General features: G+C 42.8%; 1 protein-coding gene across 2 annotated transcripts in view; it reads right to left on the minus strand.

Moving 5' to 3' along the window:
* Nucleotides 1-25,118, minus strand: part of SCAPER (S-phase cyclin A associated protein in the ER) — a 419,051-nt gene that overhangs the window by 234,367 nt on the left and 159,566 nt on the right. For both annotated transcript variants that reach the window (XM_069765538.1, XM_069765539.1), the window contains exons 18-19: nt 23,842-23,994; nt 21,136-21,243 (exon numbers count right to left, since the gene is read on the minus strand). In XM_069765538.1, the coding sequence (XP_069621639.1) occupies nt 21,136-21,243; nt 23,842-23,994 (261 nt within the window). The remainder of the gene's footprint in view (nt 1-21,135; nt 21,244-23,841; nt 23,995-25,118) is intronic.

Raw genomic sequence — 25,118 nt, forward strand, 5'->3', positions numbered from 1 at the left:
AGTTCACGAGACAACACCGGGACAGCAGGCTAAAGGAGGAATGCACTGGGGCACCTTAACAACATTAAGCTGAAGAACACTAAGTCTAGAGTGAAGGCATCTCTTACCGCGCTGATGAAACACCTGTAGCAGGCAAATAGGCAGAGGTCTATGGACTTCCTGTAAACCGCCATACATGTACAGCGCAATAGTGGCGCTGAATCACAAGTATCATCATCAGCACCATCATCAGCGGGTGTCACATGTATATCATAGCTGACACCTTGTACCTTGCTTCAATGACCATTATCGGTATTAGCATAGCCGTTTAAGCTCTTAAATACCACTTGTAAATAGTGACAGCAGTATTTAGATGGTTATTTGAGAAGGGAGTTACCTCATTAAGCCTTCTGGTACCACGCAACTGGCCTAGAGGTCAGAAAGCTACGGTGGCCTGTAAGGCTGTGCAATAAGCAGGGTCCACCAGGCGAAATGTCAGTGGAAAGCTGACAGCTGTAATAACCCTGCAGTACAGAAGTATTGAAGGATATTATATCAACGATAAAGCAAGTCAAAGTTAAAGACCCATATAGGGAAATAAGTAGAAAGAAAAATTGTACAAATTAAAAAAAATAAAAAATAAAATAAAGTAAAAAATATTATGCATACATGAAAGTAAACAAAAAAAGTACACGTTTGGAGTCAGGAACGACCAAAGCTATAAAACTATACCATAACACATACAATGAAAACGATCGACAAAAAAAAAACATGCAAAAAATCTAGCAACTTCATTATAATGAGACAGACACAAAAAATCAATAAAAAGTGATCAATAAGTTGTATAAAAAAAATTTTATCGCTGAAATCATCAACAAGAAATGAAGCCCGTCAACTTAAAAAGTTTTGGTTAGCCCGTTTACCTGCTCCAGATTGAGACCCCTGGTCTACATAAAGTGCGAGCTAGCTGCAGACTTACTATGCTAGACATATCTCCCATAGCTTCTCATACAGCAACCATCCAGATTACTTACAGTGGGAGCCCAGGGGTTAAACAGCAGAAAAGCGCGCCCGCTCATGTGACCAGCCTTACCGTTTAGGCATCAATACAAAATATGTCAAATGTGTGGGGTCAATGCAATATATAAGCCAAGTGAGTGAGGTCAGAGTGGCAGCTGTGGGGAGCTCACAGGAGAGGTGTTTATTATCGAGGAGGCAACAAACGCGTGAGGCCACCAGAGACGGATATATTACACATGCCACATGCCGCCTGGCATCTAATAACCCTGAGTACTTACATTCACTGATTAAGAATGGAACAAATAACAGTCAACACTGCTGGTTACGTTCTAACTATAACTAGTAAATCCACACTATGGCGGACTACATAACGGTGGTGTCTACTTCTTACATCTACACTTGCCATTGTTTGTTGCCTCGATCAACAATTATTTTTCTCATTTATATGGGTGCGATTTTTACCTATTGTGATGTAGTTGTATGAGCTGAACAATTATTCAGCAACGAGAATATAGAGATAACAAAAGTAATAGTGATAACGAAAGCAACAGGTTCTTACAGTAGAAAGTAATGTCTGCATAGAATGAAGGTGGCAGCAAGGTCAAGGTGCCGAAGGAGCCCAAAAGTCGGCCCAGAGTTAAACTTAAAGTTAAAATAAATGATGGTGGTGGTTTAATTTCTATTGGGACAGTGTTTTCCAAACGTCTACAGCCCAAGAAAAAGTAAAATACCTATATACCTTACAGATGAGCCTGTAGTCAGTCCACAGGGACAGTGAAGTCATCTGTGACAGCCGAGGAAGAGCTGTCAAGAGGAATGTAACCTAGCTGGAAGGTTACTTGGCCAACAGTGAAGAAGAAAGAGCTGGCATGGATAAATGAAATTCCCTATACCTCTTGCCCAACATTTTCAACCATTAGTCACACAGCCAAAACATACATATTAAGGGATTGCTGTAAATGTAATTATGTATTATATAGTGATTGCTTACAAAAGTTGGACCATCTCTATTAGTGTTAAACTTACTCTTGACTAAAACAAGGATGACATTCCATAGTGGTAATAGTATGGTTCATGAATCCTAGTAACACAATAATTACCGGCACATATGTGAGCAGTGGAGGTGGTGTAAATCAATTTGCCATATCTGGCCCTTCGGCCATATCAGTAATTTATGGTCACTGGATGGGAGGCCTGAGAACGGCCTCTTACCTGACAGTATCCGTGGTTCCTCTCTTAATAAGCTGACCTTTTATGATGTCATTATTGTGGCTTGATGTACTCGTGACGTGCCGCTATGCCGATAATCAAAAAAAGAGCAGCAGATGCGGTTAGGTAAGAGGCAGTGCTAAAGCCTTCCTCCGGGGGTCACAGATTACAGACGTGGCTGATGGACCAGGTAGGAGGAATCGATTTAGAACAACTCTAGTGATCACTATTCTCTGCTATGATTAGATTACTAATACCTGAAAGAATAGCAGTATGATTCGGCAGCGCAGAAAATCGTCATGTTCTGATCATTGAAAATATGAAATTCTAAGGGTCCGATTTATCAAAAACGGTGTTATTGATGTTGGTCTTGATGGGGAGATCGCTTTGTCAGAGCTGACTGAAAATGGCGTGAGAACGCCAAAAAATAAACTTTAAGCAGCCTTTTTACGCAGAATTCTAGCATAAAAGCTTTGATGATTTGGGCCCATTAAATGGACTACATGAACCATAACCTATAGTAATTACTTGAATAATAACTGAATGAACAAAACAAAATAATTGCAATATTAGTAAAAATATATGGATTCATATACAGGCACTAAAACGGTCTTTGCAGTTTTCTAAAAACACTGGCTGTTTCACTTGATAGGGGTTTTGTAGGTAATCCCGGACAGCCTTGATGACGGTGAGTACAGGCCTCTGCAGAACTTCTCATACTTCTTTTTGCTGAATATTTTGTTTTCCTTTATAATCTTTCATGTCATAGCCATCATACAGAAAACAGGTACCCAAGAAAAAAACTGTTCAATAATATACTCACTTCCATGTAGATATAATACTCAAAGAAAGAAAATGGAAGCAGATGCGATTTCACGTAAATATATAAGAGGTAGGGTAATCTTTATTGAAGAAATAACTATTTTTATATAGAAAAAGTGACAAAGTGTGCCACACCACTACAGAGAGCACAAGAAATACAGAACAGATATAACAGCGCAATAGGATAAATTACATTCAGAACTGCACAGATAAATACACCATGTTTCAAATTACCGTATTATGCAAATGACAATTTTCTCAGATTTTCCTAAATGGTCGCTGCAAATGACAGCCAGTGTAATAAAAGTCATCACCCGTTAGAGTATACATCGAATTTTATTGAAGAAACCTCACAATAATAACAGTATAATATCCAAAATGAATAAAAACTCAAAATGCACTGTTCCAAATTATTAGGCACAGCAGAATTTCTAAACATTTGACATGTTTTAAAGAACTGAAAATGATCATTTGTGGAATTTGCAGCATTAGGAGGTCACATTCACTGGACAAAACAGCTATTTAACTCCAAAACATCCTAACAGGCCAAGTTACATGTTAACATAGGACCCCTTCTTTGATATCACCTTCACAATTCTTGCATCAATTGAACTTGTGAGTTTTTGGAGAGTTTCTGCTTGTATTTCTTTGCATGAAGTCAGAATAGCCCCCCAGAGCTGCTGTTTTGATGTGAACTGCCTCCCACCCTCATAGATCTTGTGCTGGATGATACTCCAAAGGTTCCCTGTACGGTTGAGGTCAGGGGAAGATGGTGGCCAAACCATGAGTTTATCTCTTTTTATGCCCATAGCAGCCAATGACTCAGAGGTATTATTTGCAGCATGAGATGGGGCATTGTCATGCATAAAGATGATTTTGCTCCTGAAGGCACGTTTCTGCTTTTTATACCATGGAAGAAAGTTGTCAGTCAGAAACTCTACATTCTTTGCAGAGGTCATTTTCACACCTTCAGGAACCTTAAAGGGGCCCTACCAACTGTTTCCCCATGATTCAGGTCCAAAACATGACTCCTCCACCTCCTTGCTGACATCGCAGCCTTGTTGGGACATGGTGGCCATCCACCAACCATCCACTACTCGATCCATCCGGACCATCCAGAGTTGCTCGACACTCATCAGTAAACAAGACTGTTTGAAAATTAGTCTTCATGTATGTCTGGGCACACTGCAACCGTTTCTGCTTGTGAACACTGTTTAGGGGTGGCCGAATAGTAGGTTTATGAACCAAAGCAACCCTTTGAAGGATCCTACACCTACACCTTGAGGTTCGAGGGAGTCCAGAGGCACCAGCAGTTTCAAATATGTTTGATGGTTTGTAATGGCTTTTTAGCAGCTGCTCTCTTAATCCGATGAACTTGCCTGGCAGAAACCTTCCTCATTATGCCTTTATCAGCATGAACACGTCTGTGCTCAGATTCAGCCACATATCTCTAGGTTCACATTGCGTTAATGGGTGTCTGCTAGCGGACTCCGTTACATGCGCAATTGTCGCAATTAACGCTACGTAACGGATCCGTTAGCGCACCCATTGACTGCAATGTGCTAACGGATCTCTAGCGCATGACATTTTTGGCATGCGCTAGCGATGTCCTGTTAGTTTTGGATGGACCTCGGACGTTCCTCGCTAGTGCAGATCGGGTTTCTGCGCTAGCGGGATCGCCAAACGCGATCCCTTTTGGGACATTGCGTTAGCGCAATCCGCTAGCATATGCGCTAAACGGATTGCCCTAATGCAATGTGTACCTAGCCTTAACAGTACGATGTTCTCGCTTAAGTTTTCGGGAAACATCTAATGTTTTCATCCCTTGACCAAGGCATTGCACTATTTGATTCTTTTCGGCAGCAGAGAGATCCTTTTTCTTTCCCATGTTACTTGAAAACTGAGGCCTGCTTAATAATTTGGAACATCATTTTTAAGTAGTTTATAACGCCATTTCATCTTATTGGACCGCTGTTCTTACAGCTTCTTTGTGATTCTACATGTGATGTTTTTGAGACTTTACTGTGGCTGTACTGTACAAGTTGATTCCACACACGACACTTTATACCCACTAATGGGCTTAGCCCTAGTTATTGTTTTTTCTGTGCAATTCTGAAAGTAATTTATCCCATTGGACTGTTAGATCTAATCTGTATTTCATATGCTCTATGGAGTGGTGTGGAACTTTTTCCATACAAAAAATGTCTTTGAATGATTTTATGAATAATAATTTCTTCAATAAAGATTAACAATTATATATTTATGTGAAGTCACATCTGCTTCCATTTTCATTCCTTGGGTATCATACATAAAACAGTTGCTACTGATGATGTGTCCATATGGCATTGGCTGGTGGCTTCGAATTTGTACTCTTCAGAGAATTCTATTAATATTAACCAAATCACCAATTCTATTTGTTCAAACCGGCAGGAAACCTCCACTGTGTTTCACTGTTGTATGCCAGCATTTCCATAAAGAGCACTTTCCAGATCTCCGGTGGGCAGAGAGCCTTTGGTTGGAGGCAAAATATTAAGGATGAGGCTAGACGGTGCTGTAGGCTGTGACACCAGACATGGGGCAAAATACTGCTTGGTGGAGCTGCCACATTGCAGATGAATGGGGTCGCAATGTTATCTCAGTCACCTGCATTACGCTGCGATCTTTGACCACAGAACCCTTATCAGGGTCAAACTCACTGTCTAACCCTTGCTTAAATGCTACACACTTTAGGAAACAAAAAACACTTGAAAACAGTGCTTGGTTATCTAATCTTTATGTTATTTTGGTGCAATCGAGCCCTTTGCCTTTCCTTTTCAATTTGTGGCACTTTTTTTTGCATCAACTTCTGACATAACTTCTCGGGTCTATAGATTTGACTTTGCTCCAAAGCGGACATCAGCGCTGGACATATTTTAAATTTCAAGGAACAGCTCTCTTTTTTTGCAGCACTCAGATTCTGTAGCCAAAGCTGAGATTTGTATAGGCCTCAGCAGTGTCAGTTTCCTAGTACTTCTGACAAATATTCCTAATGATTGGCTTGGTGCTTAATTTTACAAACTAATCAAAGTTTGGTCTGTAGAGCCACTTTTGTTAGAGGCATCCATAATGTTGCCCATCCAGTTGGACCTCCTTTGGCCTTCAGAAGTGCAGCGATTTGTTGTGGTGTAGCTTCCACTAGATTTTAAAACTGTTCTACAGAAAGAGTGGCCTATGCAGACATTTAAACTTCTCATAATTACAGCACTAGCATGATGTAATCAGAATGTTCTCTCTCATCCAAGAGATATTACCAGATATAGGATTAAGACTCAGTGACTGAATACAAGAGCAGGAAATAAAGTCACAGTCATGTTCCTAGATCCAATCCATAAGTATAAAACCTTTATTCAGTGCCATTTTGTGTACGTGGAAAGGTACTTTCAGTGATCAACAATGATCCATCTAGCATTTTTGCCTGGCAGACTTAAAATACTGTGGTTGTGTATTTACTCTCTGTCAGGAACCTTAGCATATTCCGAGCTGCAGAGGTGGAAGTAGGTTTTGAATAAGACACAGTCCTATCAGCTTTTGGCATACACTCAATCTGCAGTGTATCAATGGTAACTCCCAAATGTATGGAAACCTACATAAGTTATATCTCACCTGGCAAGGTCGACTCTCAAAGCTTTTACTCCAGAAGAAAAGTCATAATGCTGCACAAAAAGATGACATTAGTGCAGCAAGGTGAACCGGTAAAAGCTCAAGAGGTCTTAGAGGCTGAACGGCAACTGGAAAAACGGAAGCTGTAGTGGCCGGAGGTTGTAGTGCACCATAGGGAGGTCGAATACTCAAAAAATCAGAGTCAAGACAACAGCAAAGTAAAGAAGACCTGTATATGAAGCAAAGCCCAGTGAAAAAGCAGACAGAGTTAAATGATGTATCAGAGGACAGTGGAATAGCAGAGCTGGGTAAGAGACTTAGCGATGTACCAAATACCAGCAGAGTACAGTAGAATAGCAGAGTCCAGTGGAATAGCAGAGCTGAATATGTCAATTGACTCTTATAGCGATGCCGCAAATCACAGAGGAAAAGCAGAGGTGGATATGTCAAGAAAGCCTCTTGTAGCAATTTAGAAAAACTGGGACAGAATTGCTGGGTATGTAAGGGGGCACTGAACACATCAGAGTGAAGGTTATAGTCCCAAACTAAACCCCTAACGTGGGGTGGATGCCAACTACCTGATTTTGGAGAGCCTGGCACTGGATCCAGGAGAGGTGGGTAACAGGATAACACTCCTGACCTTCATTAATTAAAAATGCATGAAAAAATAGCACCAAAAAGGCCTTCATGACCTCATCTAGACTAGTTAACCTAATATATTTGCCCTTTTATTACATTTATTTAATAATAATAGATCTAAACGCTGTTTCCATTCACACACTACACTATGCAGAAGTTTAGCATTGCTAACCTTTGCAACATATTTATCACATGATTCCACTATTTTATCACAATCTTGTTCTAGCGCATGCAAGAATAGGAGTTTTACATTGTACCTCCGAGGGGTAAAAAGCTGCATGTTTTATACAGGGACAGAAGATTCCAAAATGCAATAGCTTTATCAGATTTCCCTAAAGTGTAAGGGTTCTAATAATGCCACATTTTAATCTCTCTACATATATCACATTTTAAGTTCTTTAATACAGTATGAAAAAAAACACAAAATTTAACATTAAAGTACATAATGAAATCATCTGTTACAGTTTCATTATTAAACAAAGATAAATTAGATTACTTTAGAAGATGACATGGCCGTTCTTGCCAACTAAATGCTGTTCAAAGCAGAACAAAACAAAAGAAAAGCATGGAAAATGTTGACTGCCATCATGCACACAGGAAGGGAAGGTAAACTGAAGGACTAGATAAACCATGTACAATCAGTCAAGAAGACCTGCGTCTTCCTGCCGGTTTCGGTGCTGCCGATCCCACTCCCTCAGCGCTGCTGGCCTCGCTCTACATGCCAGCTTCCCAGGCTGGGTCGGTGGGTTCGTCATCCACTACCTTGTCTTCCACATCTGCACCCTGGTCCTCCTGACTTGGTGACTTAACTACAACCTGACTTATCGGCAACTGTGTGTCATCATCATTAGACAAAATTGGTCTTTCCCCACAGTCATCTTCTTGTGATCGTATCTGCTCAAAGTTTTGTACATCAGTACACAGCATCTCCACCTGTCCCTCTTGGAACATGCAGGGAGGCTACAAACAAGAGATGATGTTGTAAAGAGGTCTTTGAGTGTCCTAGTGTGGGATCACTGGTCTCCTTGGACTCAACATGGTGGGAGGTAGGATGATCAGGGTGAGGATTAAGTGATCTAGACTGTTGGCTGGTGGGACTGGACTGTGTGGTGGTGCTAGCAGGCATGCTGGAAGCATATTCTGCTATCCAACAGACCACCAGTTTGCACTGGTGTGGTTTCAGACGTCGTGCTCCATGCCTCCCTGCAAAGTGGGACAGAAAGCTATGTGTCGTGGATGGGCGTGCTTCTTGTTTTCCAGCAACAGGTGTAGTCGCACCTGCCCCACGTCCTCGGTGACTGCATGCACCATCATCACCAGCATTTACACTTCCAAGTCGCTTACGCATTTTCTAGTTGCTATGTCTCTGGAACCAAGTTTCATTTAGTAATTGAAACTAAATTTTTTAATGAACCTAAAAATTTGGTCAACTGTAGCAGGCCAAGCGGTTTTTAAAAATTTAAAATCACCGTAATTTTACACAGAGCACGTTAAACTCTATGGATGACTAATTGAATCCATAAAAAAAAAGTTAACTTTTTTTTGGGAGTTTTTAATACTACCATAATGTAATACTAACTACATTAAACTGTATGGATGACTAATTGCATCCAAAAAAAGTTTTGAATAATTTTGAGTTTTATATACCACCGTAATGCAACACTGTGACAACACAGCATTTCTTAATTATGCCGGATGTAAATTCAGTAGGCACATAATCATAAACTGTTGTCTGAAATATTAACTAGGTTGAATTGATATTTGCAAATGGATGAATGGTTATTTATTTCCTATTTCAGCTCCTACAGTTTATTGTACGGTTATCTTTGCAAAACACAGATGCAAGGACACTGACAAATGATGCTTGCTGAAATGTTGATTACACATTGCCATACAGTTAACTGACTTGCAAACATTGAATGATAAACTATAAACCAGGGGTCCCCAACCTGTATTTCGGGAGCCACATGTGGCTCGTGGTCCCATGAATAATAATAATAATAATAATAATAATTTTTATTTATATAGCGCCAACATATTCCGCAGCGCTTTACAAATTATAGAGGGGACTTGTACATACAATAGACATTACAGCATAACAGAAATACAGTTCAAAACAGATACCAAGAGGAGTGAGGGCCCTGCTCGTAAGCTTACAAACTATGAGGAAAAGGGGAGACACGAGAGGTGGATGGTAACAATTGCTATAGTTATTCGGACCAGCCATAGTGTAAGGCTTGGGTGTTCATGTAAAGCTGCATGAACCAGTTAATTATTTTTTTTTTTTTTTTAATATAGGCCACACAGGGATCGTTAGGTTAATGCATTGAGGCGGTAGGCCAGTCTGAACAAATGAGTTTTTAGGAATTGTGGTTCCCGGCTGTCTGCTAGAACTGGAGCTAATGCACCAAGCTGACAAACAGGTATGAACACCACATTTGAAAATGGTGAATTTTGTGAGCAGGCCTTAGGGGTTTTGAGATGATTTAAGTATGGTACACTGGAGACAAGATGACACCACCTGTCAGACGAGGTGTTTGAAGCTGGATGTGACAGTGACTTGGGAGTGCTTGATAGGAGAATACTGAATGGGGAGTATTGTAGGAACCCCTGGATCTTTGTATACTGCTTTGGGGTGATTGATTTTTGTAGAAAAGCTTTGGTTACCATTATGCCTGTAATGGGCTTTGGTTGCCACTACTGTGAGGGGGGCGGGAGCTTAATGTGGCTCACGACCCTATCTCAGAGCTGAATGTGGCTCTCAAGGTCTGAAACGTTGGGGACCTCTGCGTATAAACAATGAAACCAATGTAAGTTAACCTCATTCACATCTTTCTCTTGACCTATGGATGCTAGCTTGAAGGACAGTTGTGAAATATATAAGTAGACTTTTTCCTCTGTTCCAAGAGACTCTACAGGATGTCAGCTTAGGGGACCACGGCCACAGATGGAAAAACACAGAACGGCTTCATTGACCATCAGAGATGTAAACTCAGAAATTCAGTGACCTGCCTTGCTCATATTGTTCATTGTTACAGTGATAATAGGAAGGGATGTCGGAGAGGGGTAGGTGTTCCAGTCAAACAATGTCATACCATTGTTTTAATCTGATAACAACATGTGAACAATGCCATGAAGATGCCTTCATGAGTGACTGAAAGATCGGTCCTACTCCTGGAATTATCATGTAGGGTAGCATAACGAATGGTAGACTATGTTCACATGCAGCATTTTTGCAGTGAAAAGTTGCTCTCTTGGCAGGTTTTAATGTGCGGTTTTTTAATGCGGATTCCATGTGTAATTATTTTACAGTACACGCTTAATAAACTTTTATTCACCAAAAACGTTGCAAAAAAAATGCAAAACCAGTTTTTTGCAGTGTTTTTGTACTCTCCAGTTGCTTTCTGCAGGTGAAAAATTCTGATGCAGATTTTAAAAAATGCTGCAAGTGCTCAAATTGAGTCAGGAAACAAAACAAGTGTGTGGATGAGAATTCTGACATCTAATAGCTGTTGCTGTAAAATGTAGATTATTATTGGCATAAAAAATGTTGCTTGTGAACATAGCCTTTGTCTTCATTCCAGGTACATTAGCAGTTCGGCATTGCAATGATGTGGTAGTGGCACTAGTGGTATGACCATTTGCCCGATTATTGTATAGAATAATGGCCATGGCACAATGCCAGATAACATGTTGGTGATGGTACTGTGAGCAGCCGGCTTTCAGTCATACATTTGTGTCGGAGCATCCACAGTCTGCATTGCATCAAGGCAGAGCTGGCTGTCAGTCACAGCGCTGGTGTGTGCTTACAGCCGCACTGGCACACAGGTATGACTGAAAAACGGAGGCTCCCAGGAGGAGTAAAATTAATTTCATCCCACAGTATGGTGGCCAGTCACCTTCCTAACGCTATTAAGCTGTATATCAATCCAATATCTACGGGTTAATATTGCACATCTGACGATGTAACACATTCAGTCTAAAGTAACAGCTCCCACTTACTAGTAGTACTGTACTAGGAATAAACTAACTCATGGGCACTTTACCAGTGGGATGTAAAAACTGATTGGCTTGAAGGGAATCGGTCACCAGGTTTTTGTGACCTAATCCGAAAGCAGCATAATGTACAGTCAGAGACCCTGAATCCAGCGATGTATCACTTACAGAGCTTCTTGCTGTAGTTTTGATATAATCAAATGTTATCAGCAGAAGACTATCATTAGAGCCAATCAATGAAGAGAAAAAAGTATTGCTGCACAGCCTGAATGTAACGTACTGGTAAGAACACAGTCACTTGTGGGTGTAGGGCTTCAGTAACTGGAGGTGCTCGCTTACGAAAAAACAAACAATCCAGTATAAATATGAAAAAAGAAGAACTGCGGCAGCACTCACCAGATAGCGTAGATCAAACCTTTATTGAAGGTAAAAAATCCATCAGGACCTGTAGAAGCGCTGGTAGAGCGCGAAACAGCTGTTGTCTTCCCCTGCTCACTTCCAGTATGTCCGCACTCCTCCGAGCCGTGAACACGTCATGATGGATTTTTTACCTTCAATAAAGGTTTGATCTACGCTATCTGGTGAGTGCTGCCGCAGTTCTTCTTTTTTCATACTATCATTAGAGCATTAGTAAATCTGCTGCCATGTAGTTCTCCATGTTCAGGAACTTTTTTTAAACCCTGCCCCCGCCACTGATAGGCAGCTTTTTGCCTCTGTGCAGCTTAAACAGAAACCAGACAATCAGTGGCGTGAATGGAGTTATATCAAGCTTAGTATTCAGAGATCTGCAGCAGATAAAACAATGATTTTATCAAAACTATAACAAGCCCAGGGTGTGATACCTCGCTGGAATCAGGGTCTCTGCCCCTACACTATGCTGCTCTCCAATGGGGTAGCAAAAACCTGGTGACAGATTCCCTTTAATCTTTCAGTAAATTGCATTTTCCTTACAGACTTGCACTGCCTGCGGCACTGCGGTTTGAATGTGGTGTTGAGTTATGATGAGCCAGGAACAACAATTGTAAATCAAAAATATTGTAACCTGAAAAAATTGAAAAAGTAAACACAGCCTATGTCAGATGTGAAATACAGATTAACCAGAAGAGGTGACAGACAGCTCTGAAGAAGAGAATCATTTATTTAATGCCTGGAGGGGCTGATCGCAGGGCTGGAGGCTTCAGCAATGTCTGCAGTGGCTCTTCTACCTGCAGGGCAGTAGTCTTCAGCGCTCTGCATGTTTCAGCAGATTTTTAAGCTCATTTGGAAAAGACTTCCATTTTTTCTATTTTCCAATTATCTTTTATAGCATGCGCTGCTGTTTAATCTTAAAATCATAAATGAAGTTTAAACCCCTACTGACATCTTAAATGTTTATATGGCAATTGGCTGAGGTTATTTGTATGCTGGTGGGAAGGCGTACTACAATGACAGCAAGTCAGACGGAAGCTTCACCTACACGCGAACAAGGACATCAGATGAACTGCGGCCTTATTATTCACACTTAGTTCATGAACTCTTATTAATCCAATAACACAGTTCCAGACGCATCCATAGACTGGCTGGCACGCTGCGGAGTAACATGGCTGGTATCAGTCTAGGCTAGCTGACTGCATGGACAATGTGCAGGGAACCCCGAGCCCTAAACTAGTCTGCAAATTAAACTAAAAGGAGTTTGGGAGCAGGAACGCACTTTCACGAGTTTATTGCCGTGTAAACAGGCTGCCGATCACTTGACGAACGAGCAAAAGGATCGTTCATAGGATGAAATGATCTTTAGTGCTGCACAAACGATCACCGCTCTCTCCAGCGCATCATCCGGTGAGAACACGGACGGGCAGCCAGTGTGCCCTGAGAGATCTAGGACTGACTGGTCACTGCACACTGTTAGGTGTTAACAGGTTACAAAAAGACTGACAATAATAAAGATTTCCTGATCGCTCATCATTCAATGTCACGGCTTGGATCACGTAAATTAACCTTTGCTGCTTGTAATAGTCCTGATTCATGACTCCTCTCCTGCAGCTCTGCGAGTCCTCTTAGTGATAAGCTCTTGCTACAGTATATCACAAAAGTGAGTACACCCCTCATTTTTGTAAATGTTTTATTCTATCTTTTCATGGGACAACACTGAAGATTTGACACTGCTACAATGTAAGTCGTGAGTGTACAGCTTAACAGTGTAAATGCGGTGTGCCCTCGAAATGACTCAACACAACCATTCATGTCTAGACCGTTGGCAACAAAAGTGAGTACACCCCTAAGTGAAAATGGCCAAATTAATCCCAAATTCGCTATTTTCCCTCCCCGCTGTCATGCGACTAATTAGTGTTACCAGGTCTCAGGTGTGAATGTGGAGCAGATGTTAAATTTGGTGTTCTCGCTCTCACACTCCCTCATATTGGTCACTGGACGTTCAGCATGGCACCTCATGGCAAAGAACTCTCTGAGGATCTGGAAAAAAGAATTGTCGTTCTACATAAAGATGGCCGAGGTTATTGCCAGCACCCTGACACTGATCGGCAGCATGGTGGCCAAGACCATACAGCGGTTTAACAAGACAGGTTCCGTTCAGAACTGGCCTCGCCATGGTCTACCAAAGAAGTGAGTGCATGTGATCAGCGTCATATGCAGAGGTGGTCTTGTCAGAATAGACATGAGTACTGCCAGCATTGGTTAAAGGGGTGGGTGGTCCGCCTGTCCGTGATCAGACCATACGCCACATGCTGCATCAAATTTGTGAGCATGGCTGTCATCCCAGAAGCTCTTTCTAAAGGTTATGCACAAGAAAGCCTGCAGTTTGCTGAAGACAAGCAGCCTAAGAGCCTGGCTTACTAGAACCAAGTCCTGAGGGCTGATGAAATCAAGACAAACGTATTTGGTTCAGATAGTGTCAAGAGTGTGTGACGACAACCAGGTAAGGAGTACAAAGTTAAGTGTGTCTTGCCTACAGTAAAGCATGGTGGTGGGAGTGTCATGGTTTGAGGCTGCATGGCTGTTGGCGACTATGGGAAATTGCAGTTAATTGAGTGAACCATGAATGCCATCATCTCCTGTGACAAACTGAAGCAGAGCATGATCCTATCCCTTGGATAACGATTAAAAACAGACTTCCAAGACAACCACTGCCTTGCTAAATAAAGTGATGGTAAAGGTGCTGGACTGGCCAAGCATGTCTCCAGACCTAAAACCTATTGAGGATCATTGGGGCTTCCTCAAATGGAAGGTGGAGGAGCACAAGGTCTCTAACATCCATCAGCTGATGTCATCAGGTAGGAGTGGAAGAGGATTCTAGTGGCAACCTGTGAAGCTCTAGTGACCTCTATGCCCAAGAGAGTTAAGGCAGTGCTTGAAAATAATGGTGGCCACACACATATTGACACTTTGGTCACAATTTGGCCATTTTCATTTAGGGGTGTGCTCACTTTTGTTGTCAGCAGTTTAGACATTAATGGCTGTGTTGAGTTATTTAGATAGCACACCGAATTTACACTGCTAGGCTGTGTGCACAAGTTGCAGATTTCCTGCGGATCCGCAGTTTTTTTTCGCGCAGAAACGCTGCAGATCCGCAAGTGATTTACAGTACAATGTAAATCAATGAAAAAAAAAAAAAAAACGTTGTGCTAATGGTGCGGAAATACCGGATTACGTACCGGTAATGCTCTTTTATAGAGCCCACGACAGCACCCACTAGAGAGAGGGGATCCGCCCCTAGGAACAGGAAACCTACAGAGAGATAAAAGGGGCTGCCCCCCCTCGCTCCTCAGTTGTTTTACAGAGAATAGGAGGAACCGCCGCCAAGTTTTAGTTAACAGGTCCAAGTATATACATATATATACACATATTTACAACTTCATACTACATCTTTCTAATATTTACATCTCACCAAACAAGCACCATGTGCAACTATATACAGAAAAGGGAGGGATGTGAACGGGTGCTGTCGTGGGCTCTATAAAAGAGCATTACCGGTACATAATCCGGTATTTTCTATTCGCCACGACAGCACCCACTAGAGAGAATTGCAGAGATTATAGACTGGGTGGGTTTACTGAGTCAAGGACCGATACACCAAAAGTTAGATCAGAAGCAGAGGATAGATCTAATCTATAATGCTTATAGAAGGTATTTGGTGAAGACCAAGTTGCAGCCTTACATATAAGGTCTATTGGCACATTCGCCCTTTCTGCCCAGGAAGTCGACAAGGCTCTTGTAGAGTGCGCTCCCACATGCATTGGAGGATCTTTCACTCCAGCTTTATACGCCAAGATTATGGCCTCTCTGATCCAGCGAGATAATGTGTTCTTTGTGACTCCGGCACCCTTGGTTTTACCCTGGAAAGACACAAAGAGAGCCCTACTCTTCCTCCAGTCCCTAGTTCTCTCTAAATAGGCTAGGACAGACCTTTTTACGTCTAGGGTGTGAAGTCTTTCTTCTTCTGGAGTTGAGTGGTTCTCATAAAAGGTAGGTAACAGGATCTCCTGGGATCTATGAAAGGTAGAAGCCACCTTAGGGAGATAACAAGGATCTGTTTTTAAAAGTATCCTATCTGATGTTACCGTTAAAAAGGAAGGATCTATAGATAATGCATGGAGATCGCTCACTCTTCTGGCAGAGACTAACGCCACTAACAAAACCGTCTTTAAAGAAATATTCTTTAGTGAGGCTGTATGGAGAGGCTCAAAAGGTGGTTGTGTTAATGCATTTAAAACTATCGAAAGATCCCACTGAGGAACCCGAGGAATGTTAATTGGTTTTGATCTTTCACAAGCGGATATAAACCGGGATATCCATTTATTTCCTGCAATGTTATGATTAAAAAGAGCTCCTAATGCTGAAACCTGCATCTTCAGAGTGCTCACGGAGAGCCCTAATTCCAGCCCTTTTTGTAGAAATTCTAACATTGCAAATATAGGAATCTCAGAGGAAAATTGTGTAGTATGAAATTGAAGGAATTTCCTCCAAATTCTAACATAAATCCTGGTAGTTGAAGGTTTTCTGCTCTTCATAAGAGTATCGATTAATCCATTAGAAAACCCCCTGAGATTTAGTAACCGCCTCTCAAACTCCAGGCAGTTAAGTTCATGCCCTTTGCCTGAGGATGGAGGAATGGACCTTGAGAGAGCAGGTCCTTGGACTGAGGCAGAATCCATGGATCTGACACTGACATCGCCCTCAGCCATGAGAACCATGGCCTCTTGGGCCAAAATGGGGCTATCAACAGAACTTTTGCGCCCTCCTCCCTTATTTTTCTTATTACTATAGGTAATAGATTCCATGGAGGGAAAGCATAGGCCAGATCGAATGTCCATGGCGTCTGGAGGGCATCGAGTATGTCTGGCTTGTCCTCCCTGTTTAGAGAGGCAAACATCTTGACTTGACGGTTGGCTCTTGTGGCAAACAAGTCTATTTGAGGAACACCCCATCGAGCTGTTATTGATTTGAAAATCTTCCTGCTCAGCATCCATTCCCCTTGATGAAGAGTATGACGGCTCAGGAAATCGGCACGAAAGTTGTCTGTGCCTCTGATGTGTACTGCCGATAGTGATAGTAGATGACCTTCGGCTAACTCCATGATGTCTGATGCCACCTCCCTGAGTTTGTCCGACCTTGTACCTCCCTGATGGTTCAGATAAGCCACCGCAGTGGTGTTGTCGGAGAATACTCTTGTATGAGAGCCGCTGAGCTGGGGAAGAAAGTGGAGAAGGGAGTAATATACCGCCCTCAACTCCTTGACATTCGAGGAATTATTAAGATCTGAGCTGGACCAAAGATCCTGAACCCATTGATCCTGAAAATGTGCCCCCCAGCCTTCAGGACTAGCATCTGTGGTCACAACACTAGAAGGAGTGATTACCCATAGAACCCCCTTTGAAAGATTATTCTGATCCAACCACCACCTAAGGGAGTGTAATACTTCCGATGTTAGAAAAACTGTTCTATCCAGACATCCTCTATTCTTAATGTCCTCCTCCAATACAAATTTTTGTAGCTGCCTAGTATGGAACTGTGCCCACTGTACCGCAGGAATGCACGATGTTAGAGAGCCTAGCAACGACATGACCTGTCTTAGTGACATACTACGTCTTTTTATTGCTGAGGACACCTTATCAACTATGGAGAATTTCTTATCCTCAGGCAGTTTACAAATCTGGTCGACCGAATCTAGAAGGAGCCCAAGGAATTTCTGACACGTTACAGGCTGAAGTCTAGATTTTTCCCAATTAACTAGCCAACCCAGGGATTGTAAGGATAACACTACTTCCCGTAATCTCTGCTCACACTGTAGGGGGCTTTTTCCTACAATCAATAGGTCATCTAGATATGGGATGACCAAAGTATCCTTTACCCGTAAAAAAGACATTACTTCTGATAGTAACTTAGTAAAAATCCTTGGGGCCATAGATAACCCAAAGGGCATTGCTCTATATTGTAGATGACGAATTTGCCCCTCTATACAAACTGCTACCATTGATTAGTTGTTATTTCTTTCCATTGATGACTGAATTGTTTTAGTCTTCCACCCACCGGAGAAATATCACTGATGGAATTTATCGGTTGGCTTGAAGGGGCGTTTATTAAACAGATTTCCTTTTTGTTTGAAATCTTTATTATTCCACCTGTCTCTGAAGCCTCCCTTTCTTCCGAATGGTGGCTTCCTGAACGCCCTTCTGTAAGACGGAATAAAGGGATTAGGGAATCCTTTCTTCCTCTCGCCCGCCTTAGTGAGAATATCATCAAGGACTGTTCCAAACAGGTACTCACCCTGACAGGGTATGGAACATAATTTGGATCTTGACTGGGCATCCCCCTTCCAATTCTTTAACCATAAAGCCCGCCGAGCCGTATTAGCGAGATTAGCTGTTCTGGCCGCCAGGCGGAGGGAATCAATTGAGGCATCTGATATAAAAGCCGCTGCACCTTTAATCAAAGGGATAGATGCCCGTAATTTTTCTCTGGATACGCCACTTTTAATCTTTTGATCCAGCTGATCCAGCCAGACTAGCATTGATCTGCCAGTACATGTGGCTGAAATAGCCGGCTTGAATGCCGTGACACAGGCTTCCCACGATTTTTTAAGGAGTGCGTCTGATTTCCGGTCCATAGGATCTGATAAGGAACCTGCATCCTCCACTGGTAAGGAGAAACGGCGAGATGTAGACGCAACTGCTGCATCGACTTTTGGTATCTTGGCCCAGGTATTCAAATCTTCATCAAAGGGGTAGCGTCTCTTACAGGATATTGGGATCAACCCCTTTTGACCTCTACTCCATTCTTTTTTAACAAGATCTTTTATGGCCTGATTTATTGGAAATACGTGGCCTTTCTTCTGAGAAAGACCAGCGAACATAACTTCTTGTGGTGTCTGGGGTTCTTTTGATTCAGATACCCCCATCGTATTTCTCACTGATTTTACTAGGTTGTTTCTGCCCTCAGTTGGAAAACAGACGAAGTCCTCTTCCTCTGAGGAATTAGATTGCTGAGAAATATCAGAGTCAACCTCCCCACTCTCCACTGATGTGTCAGCTCTAGGAGAGGATATTTTTCTCCTTCGTTTCTCCATATTTACTGAAGAAGTAGAACCACCTCCCAACGACTGAAGTTCTTCCCGAATTATGAGACGTATCTCATTCATTTTAACCGATTCCTCCTGCCGTAAGGTGTTGTCTATACATGCCTGACACAGATTTTTAAGATAGGAGTCAGGCAGGGGTTCGGTACATATGGCACATTGTTTGTGCTTACTCTTCCCCGTCCTCTTTGCCTAGAAATAATATAAGCAAAGGAATCAATATAAGCTTCAGTGAAGCTATGTATACACTCACCCAGCGTAATATTTATACCGGCTGCGGAGATGTCTTAGCTTGGGGTGTGGAACGGGAGGATTTTCTTCCTGATTTATCAGTGGAGTCACTTATTTTAGAGTGTCCACTATTCCTTTTCCTGGCTTCACCACTAGGAACTAATGGCTCTTCCATAGGGTGCACACTGACCTCCTCTTGGGACGACATAATGGCACACAGACTGCACTACTAACTTCCTTTTATAGTGCAGTAACTCTCTATACACACCTCATTTCCTCTTTCTTTTTCTTTTTTTTTTACTCACAGGTCCGGCGTCAGGGTAATGGCACCGCATAGAGGAATCCAATATGGCGGTTCCCCCGGGAATGAAACTCTAACCTCGTGACCCCGGAAGTACCAGTCCTCCATTTTCGGGACGCCGACGCTACTGCGCATGCGCCCGCGTCTGCAGTACATCGGAGGACGCTGCTGCAAGCGCTTCCCTTCACATCATGTCACCTCTTACCTGGAGGGACAGGAGGGAAATCCGGACCACGGAATCATCACCCCGCCGCTCAGATGACATCAAGAGGGCGTCCTGTACCTGCTCCCGGCCCGGCCAGATTAAGGTACCCCCGCAGTCAGCTCCTCACACAACGGTGTCCCAGCAGGGAGACCGTTGGTTACCTTCAGGCTGCATGCCAGCCGCACCAGATGAGGGGGGAGCCCGCAGGAACATTCCCCCGACACTGTCCACCTGCTCTGGGACCCCTGACGCTCAGCAGAGACGAACAGGCGGTAACCCAGGCAGGTCTTCCTCTTCTTAGCCATAGAGTCTTCTCTGTGGGTTCCCCTCTAGGAACAGGAAACCAACTGAGGAGCGAGGGGGGGCCGTCCCTTTTATCTCTCTGTAGGTTTCCTGTTCCTAGGGGCGGATCCCCTCTCTCTAGTGGGTGCTGTCGTGGCGAATAGAAAAATTCCGCATGGAAAACACAGCAGATTAAAAGAAGGAGCATGTCACTTCTTTGTGCGTTTCTGCACCCATTCCATTATAGGAAAACGCAGGGATAAAAACGCATTAAATCTGCACAGAATCCGCAGGAAAAATGCACAAAATCCGCATTAAAAAACGCGCAGATTTTGACCTGCGTTTTCTGCCAACCGATGCAGAATCCGCACAGAAAATTCCACAGGCAAATCCGCAAAGTGTGCACATGGGCTAATACAAGCCGTACACGGACTACTTACATTGCATCAAAGTGTCAGATCTGCAGTGTTGTTCCATGAAAAGATTAAGAAGAAAATACTTACAAAAAATGTGAGGGGTGCACTCCCGTTCATTATATATTGTATGTGTAGCATTCATGAGCTATTCCTGCCCCCACTGGCAACTTTCAGCCTATGCACAGGTTAGACAGAAAGCTGTCAAAAATGGTGGGGGCGGGGTTAAACTGAGCTTATCAATGAGAGGACTAGCAGATTTGCAGCAGCTAAAACATTGAGGAGACCAGTATGTGACACCCCACTGGGATCATAGTTTCTGTAGTTATTTTATTCTGCCCTCAGATTGGGAGGAATAAACCTGATGACAGATTACCTTTAACCATCCCCCTTGCCACCACTGTTTGCGGATTCTACTCCTGTCCTATCTGGTTTTGTGCCCTCGCTCATAACAATTCCCCTTTACAATGTAGCATTCCAAAGGTTGAAATCTTGCTCAGGGCACAGAAGCCAAAAACACCATTGGTCATGAAAAAGTTAGAGAATCTGTTACCTAGTCTGAGAGCAGCATATTGTAAAGCACCCTGATTCCAGCGATGGATCAAAATGACAGAATGTAGCCCGGTAAGTGACACATCGCTGGAATCAGGGTCTCTTCCCCTACATCATTCTGCTCTCAGATGGGATCGAAAAACTCTGGTGACAAATTCCCTTACAGTTGTGTTTTCAATGATACACAATTGCAATCACTACAATGCCTTGAGTAATGTACTTCATCTTGTTTTTACACTTGACATGTATGCAGTGACGGGCTAAGTTTCCTACTTACCACTTCTTCATCTGATAATTCCCGGCCCTGGATGCTGCTGTTTTCTCGCACAGTTAACTGATGTTTCTTTCCTTTAATATGACTGAAGAGATAAACCTCCGAAGAAATCTGGAAAAGAAGTCAAGACAACATGAATATAACATGCCATCAGAATGTCCATTATACACCCATTTATGTAAATTAGCACACAGAAGAAAGGGTGACTAGAGGATGCGGAATGTTAATGGGAATTTGTCAATGTAGAGTCTAAATGTTAAAAATAAAATATAACCACTGAAACATATACATATTTTTCTCATCTATTTTTATGAGTGTAGATTATGTTCTCTGTACATAATTAGGGTAGCTATCCTGCCGAAGCAGCTACTAAGAGCACTCAGAGATGTGCTTTATAGCAAAACATGGATCATGGCAACCAGCAAGGGGGCAACTACATCGGGTAGGGGTCCGCTGACGCCAGCAAATACTTCAGCTGGATGTGCATTATACTACATGATGGAATATGGACTGTGCATTATATTATATGAAGGATATTGGTTGTGAGTTATACCAATGTGGAGGACTAATGGCTGTGCATTATATAATGAGGTGCATTATACTATATGGAGGATTATGGGGAGGGCATTATACTATATGGAGGACTACGGAGGGTGCATTATACAATATGGAGGACTACGGAGGGAGCATTATACCATATGAAGGACTGTGGGCTGTGCATTATATTATATGGAGGACTATGGAGGGTGCATTATACCATATGGAAGACTGTGCATTATACTATATGGAGGAACACTCATTTTACAATAATAGGTCAGTGCAAACAGGCTGTTGACCACCTGATGAACAAGTAACATGCTCGTTTGTTGAGTGAAATGACTTTTAAGCTAGCTTTTAAAATCATTGTTCTCAACAGCACATTGCCATCTGTAAATAGGACTTGCGCTGCTGAGAAAAAAGGACAACTGATGGGATCTGAACTATCGATTACTGATTGTTCAGTGTGTATCGTTAAGGCTATGTGCACACTTCAGGATTTCTTGCAGAAATTTCCTGAACACCGGACATTTTCTGCAAGAAATCCGCATGCGTTTTTTTCCGCGTGTTTACCGCGTTTTTTGCGCATTTTTTTCTGGAGCTTTCCCAATGCACTATATAGTGGGAAAAACGAGAAAAAAAACCCCGCAAAATTAATGAACATTGCGTTTTTTACCGTGAAAAAAAAACGCATCATGTGCACATAATTGCAGAATGCATTCTAAATGATAGGATGCATATGTATGCGTTTATGCGTTTTTATAGCGAAAAAAACGCAACGTGTGCACACAGCCTTAAGGTACCGTCACACTCAGCAACTTTGCAAAGAGAACGACAACAATCCGTGACGTTGCAGCGTCCTGGACAGCGATCTCGTTGTGTTTGACACACAGCAGCGATCTGGATCCCTCTGTGCCATCGCTGGTCGGAGCTAGAAGTCCAGAACTTTATTTGGTCGTCAGGTCGGCGTGTATCGTCGTGTTTGACATCAAAAGCAACGATGCCTGCAATGTTTTACATGGAGCTAACAACCAGCGAGAACGATAAGTGAGTCGCCGTTACGTCACTGGATCGCTCCTGCATCGTTCTGGAGTTGCTGTGCTTGACATCTCTACAGCGACCTAAACAGCGACGCTGCAGCGATCGGCTCGTTGTCTATATCGCTGTAGCGTCGCTGAGTGTGACGGTACCTTAAGGGTAGTTTGCCTGTTAATAGGCTACTAAACAACCACAGATTGGCAAATATTTACCAAACGGTAGTTGTTTAGTGCCGCCGGTCAGTTTCTGTAAATGGTGTGAGCCTGTTTTATCTGTACGTAGGAGTTATCTTTCATCATAATCCTGCCTATAGTTAGCGAGAGGTGATCTCTAGAGAACTGGAAGTGTCAGCCTAATATTTGGCTAAGGCCCCTTTCACACGGATCTGTCGCAGATTCTGACAAACTGATGCGACAGATTTGTTTTTTCTACGGATCCAACTAGCGGATCAGGCTAATTGGATCCAAAATAAATCAGAGCATGCTCAGTTAAAAAAAACGGAATCAGTTGCCGGATTCCGTCATTTGACGGATCTGGCGCCATAGACTTCCATTCTAGAAAACGACGGATGGCAATGGATCTGTCCATTTTTTCAACGTACACAAAAACGTTACTTTGTCTGTTGTCTCCGGCCGCCGGACAAACAATGTTCGTCGGATCCGGCGAACGACGGATGAAACGTGAGGCCATCCGTCGCTAATACAAGTCTATGAGAAAAAAAACGGATCCAGTGGCATCAGTCGCTGGATCCGTTTTTTTTTTTTTTCTTCAAAATTTGACAGATTGCGACTGATGGCAAAAAACTGATGTGTGAAAGGGGCCTTAGTGGCCAGTGTAGAAATCACATGAATTCATGTTTTTAATACTAATACGGACATGGAAAATGAAAAGGGAAAACAAAATCTTAAAAATAAATTCTTAACATTAAACTGGATTTTGATGTGAAACACAAAGCCAATTTTCAATTGATATTATCCCTTTAAAAAGGACATTTAAAGAGAAAACAGAATAAGGGGTTTCACATGCAGCAGAGTGGGAAAATGATGTCTTTATGGTAATATATCTAAGCAAAAAAGGAAGAAGGTACCCGGTTATCAGAAATACTGGGTGCAGAGCGAGCCAGATAAGACTTACCATTATTCCGCAGAGCGTGCACTGCTTCTTCCGCTCAAACGGGGTGAGCTTCGGGGCATCGTCAGTGTTTGCATGTCTCCCACTGCTCAACTCTGCGGCTTTTTCTTTGCGTTGCTCAATCTGTTCCAGGTGTCTCCGGACTCCCTCATCGTGCTGAATGTCACACAAACAAGAGCTTATGACACAACATTACAGAGCTCGGGGAATTAAAGGGTTGTCCGGTGAAAAAGGTTCTATCCGCTCTCCACAGGATAGGTGATAACTTACTGATCAGCGAGTGCCCGATGGCAGGAGCCTGCACCGCTCCGCAGGACAATTCATTTTTATCCATGATAGGCCACTTTTACCATCGAAACAAAACGGGGCAGAGTCAGGTGACCTAACACCATTCCATTTATTCTCTATGGGGCTGCCAGAAAAAGGCCGGCGCAGCGCTCAGCAGCCATATTAGGAATGAATAGATTAGGCCTCTTTCACACTTCAGTTATTTGGCATCAGTCTAAAACCGCCATTTTCCTCAAATAACGGATCCGTCATTTTTTTTTTTGACGGATCCGTTATTTTCCCATAGACTTGCATTAGTGACGGATTGTGACGGATGGTCGTCCGTTCCATCCGCCATGCGACGGATCCGTCGAAATTTGGCGGACGTTTTCTGAAAATAGACGGACATTGGAACGTTTTTTGTCACCGCCGAAATGGCGGATCGCGACGGATCCGTCGCGTCCGCCATTCCATAGAATGGCCGCCTATGGGCGACGGATCCGCCGCAACAGTTTTTTCGGCGGATCCGTCGCCCCAATCCGTTTTTTCAATTGCGCATGCTCCAAAAAGTAGATACTTCTCCCAGACAACCCCCAAGTAACGGATCCGTCAAAAAAACGGATCCGTTAGAACCGTTTTCGCAACAATTGTGACGGATCCGTCAATATGTCGGTAGTGACTGACGCCAAAAGACTGAAGTGTGAAAGAGGCCTTAGCTATCAAGCGTGCGCACTGCGGCTCCATTCCAAAGATTCTACAGATCCGCGGTCAGACACCCACCAATCAACAAGTTATCACATATCCAATATTGAGCCCCCTAGACGCTGGTATGCCCACATATTACATACCTGACCACAGCTCCCGGGGCAGATAACGGCGAATCCTTGCAGCGTACACTGGGAGGATTCACAAGTCTGCTGTCATACGGAGTGACTGCCGTCTATTCATTTCAGACCGGACAACCCCTTTAAGATACTTTTCATGACAAGGAATGACTTTGTAATTTTTTGCAA

This window comes from Ranitomeya imitator, chromosome 4 (assembly GCF_032444005.1).
Source record: "Ranitomeya imitator isolate aRanImi1 chromosome 4, aRanImi1.pri, whole genome shotgun sequence".
NCBI classification, from domain to species: Eukaryota; Metazoa; Chordata; class Amphibia; order Anura; family Dendrobatidae; genus Ranitomeya; species Ranitomeya imitator.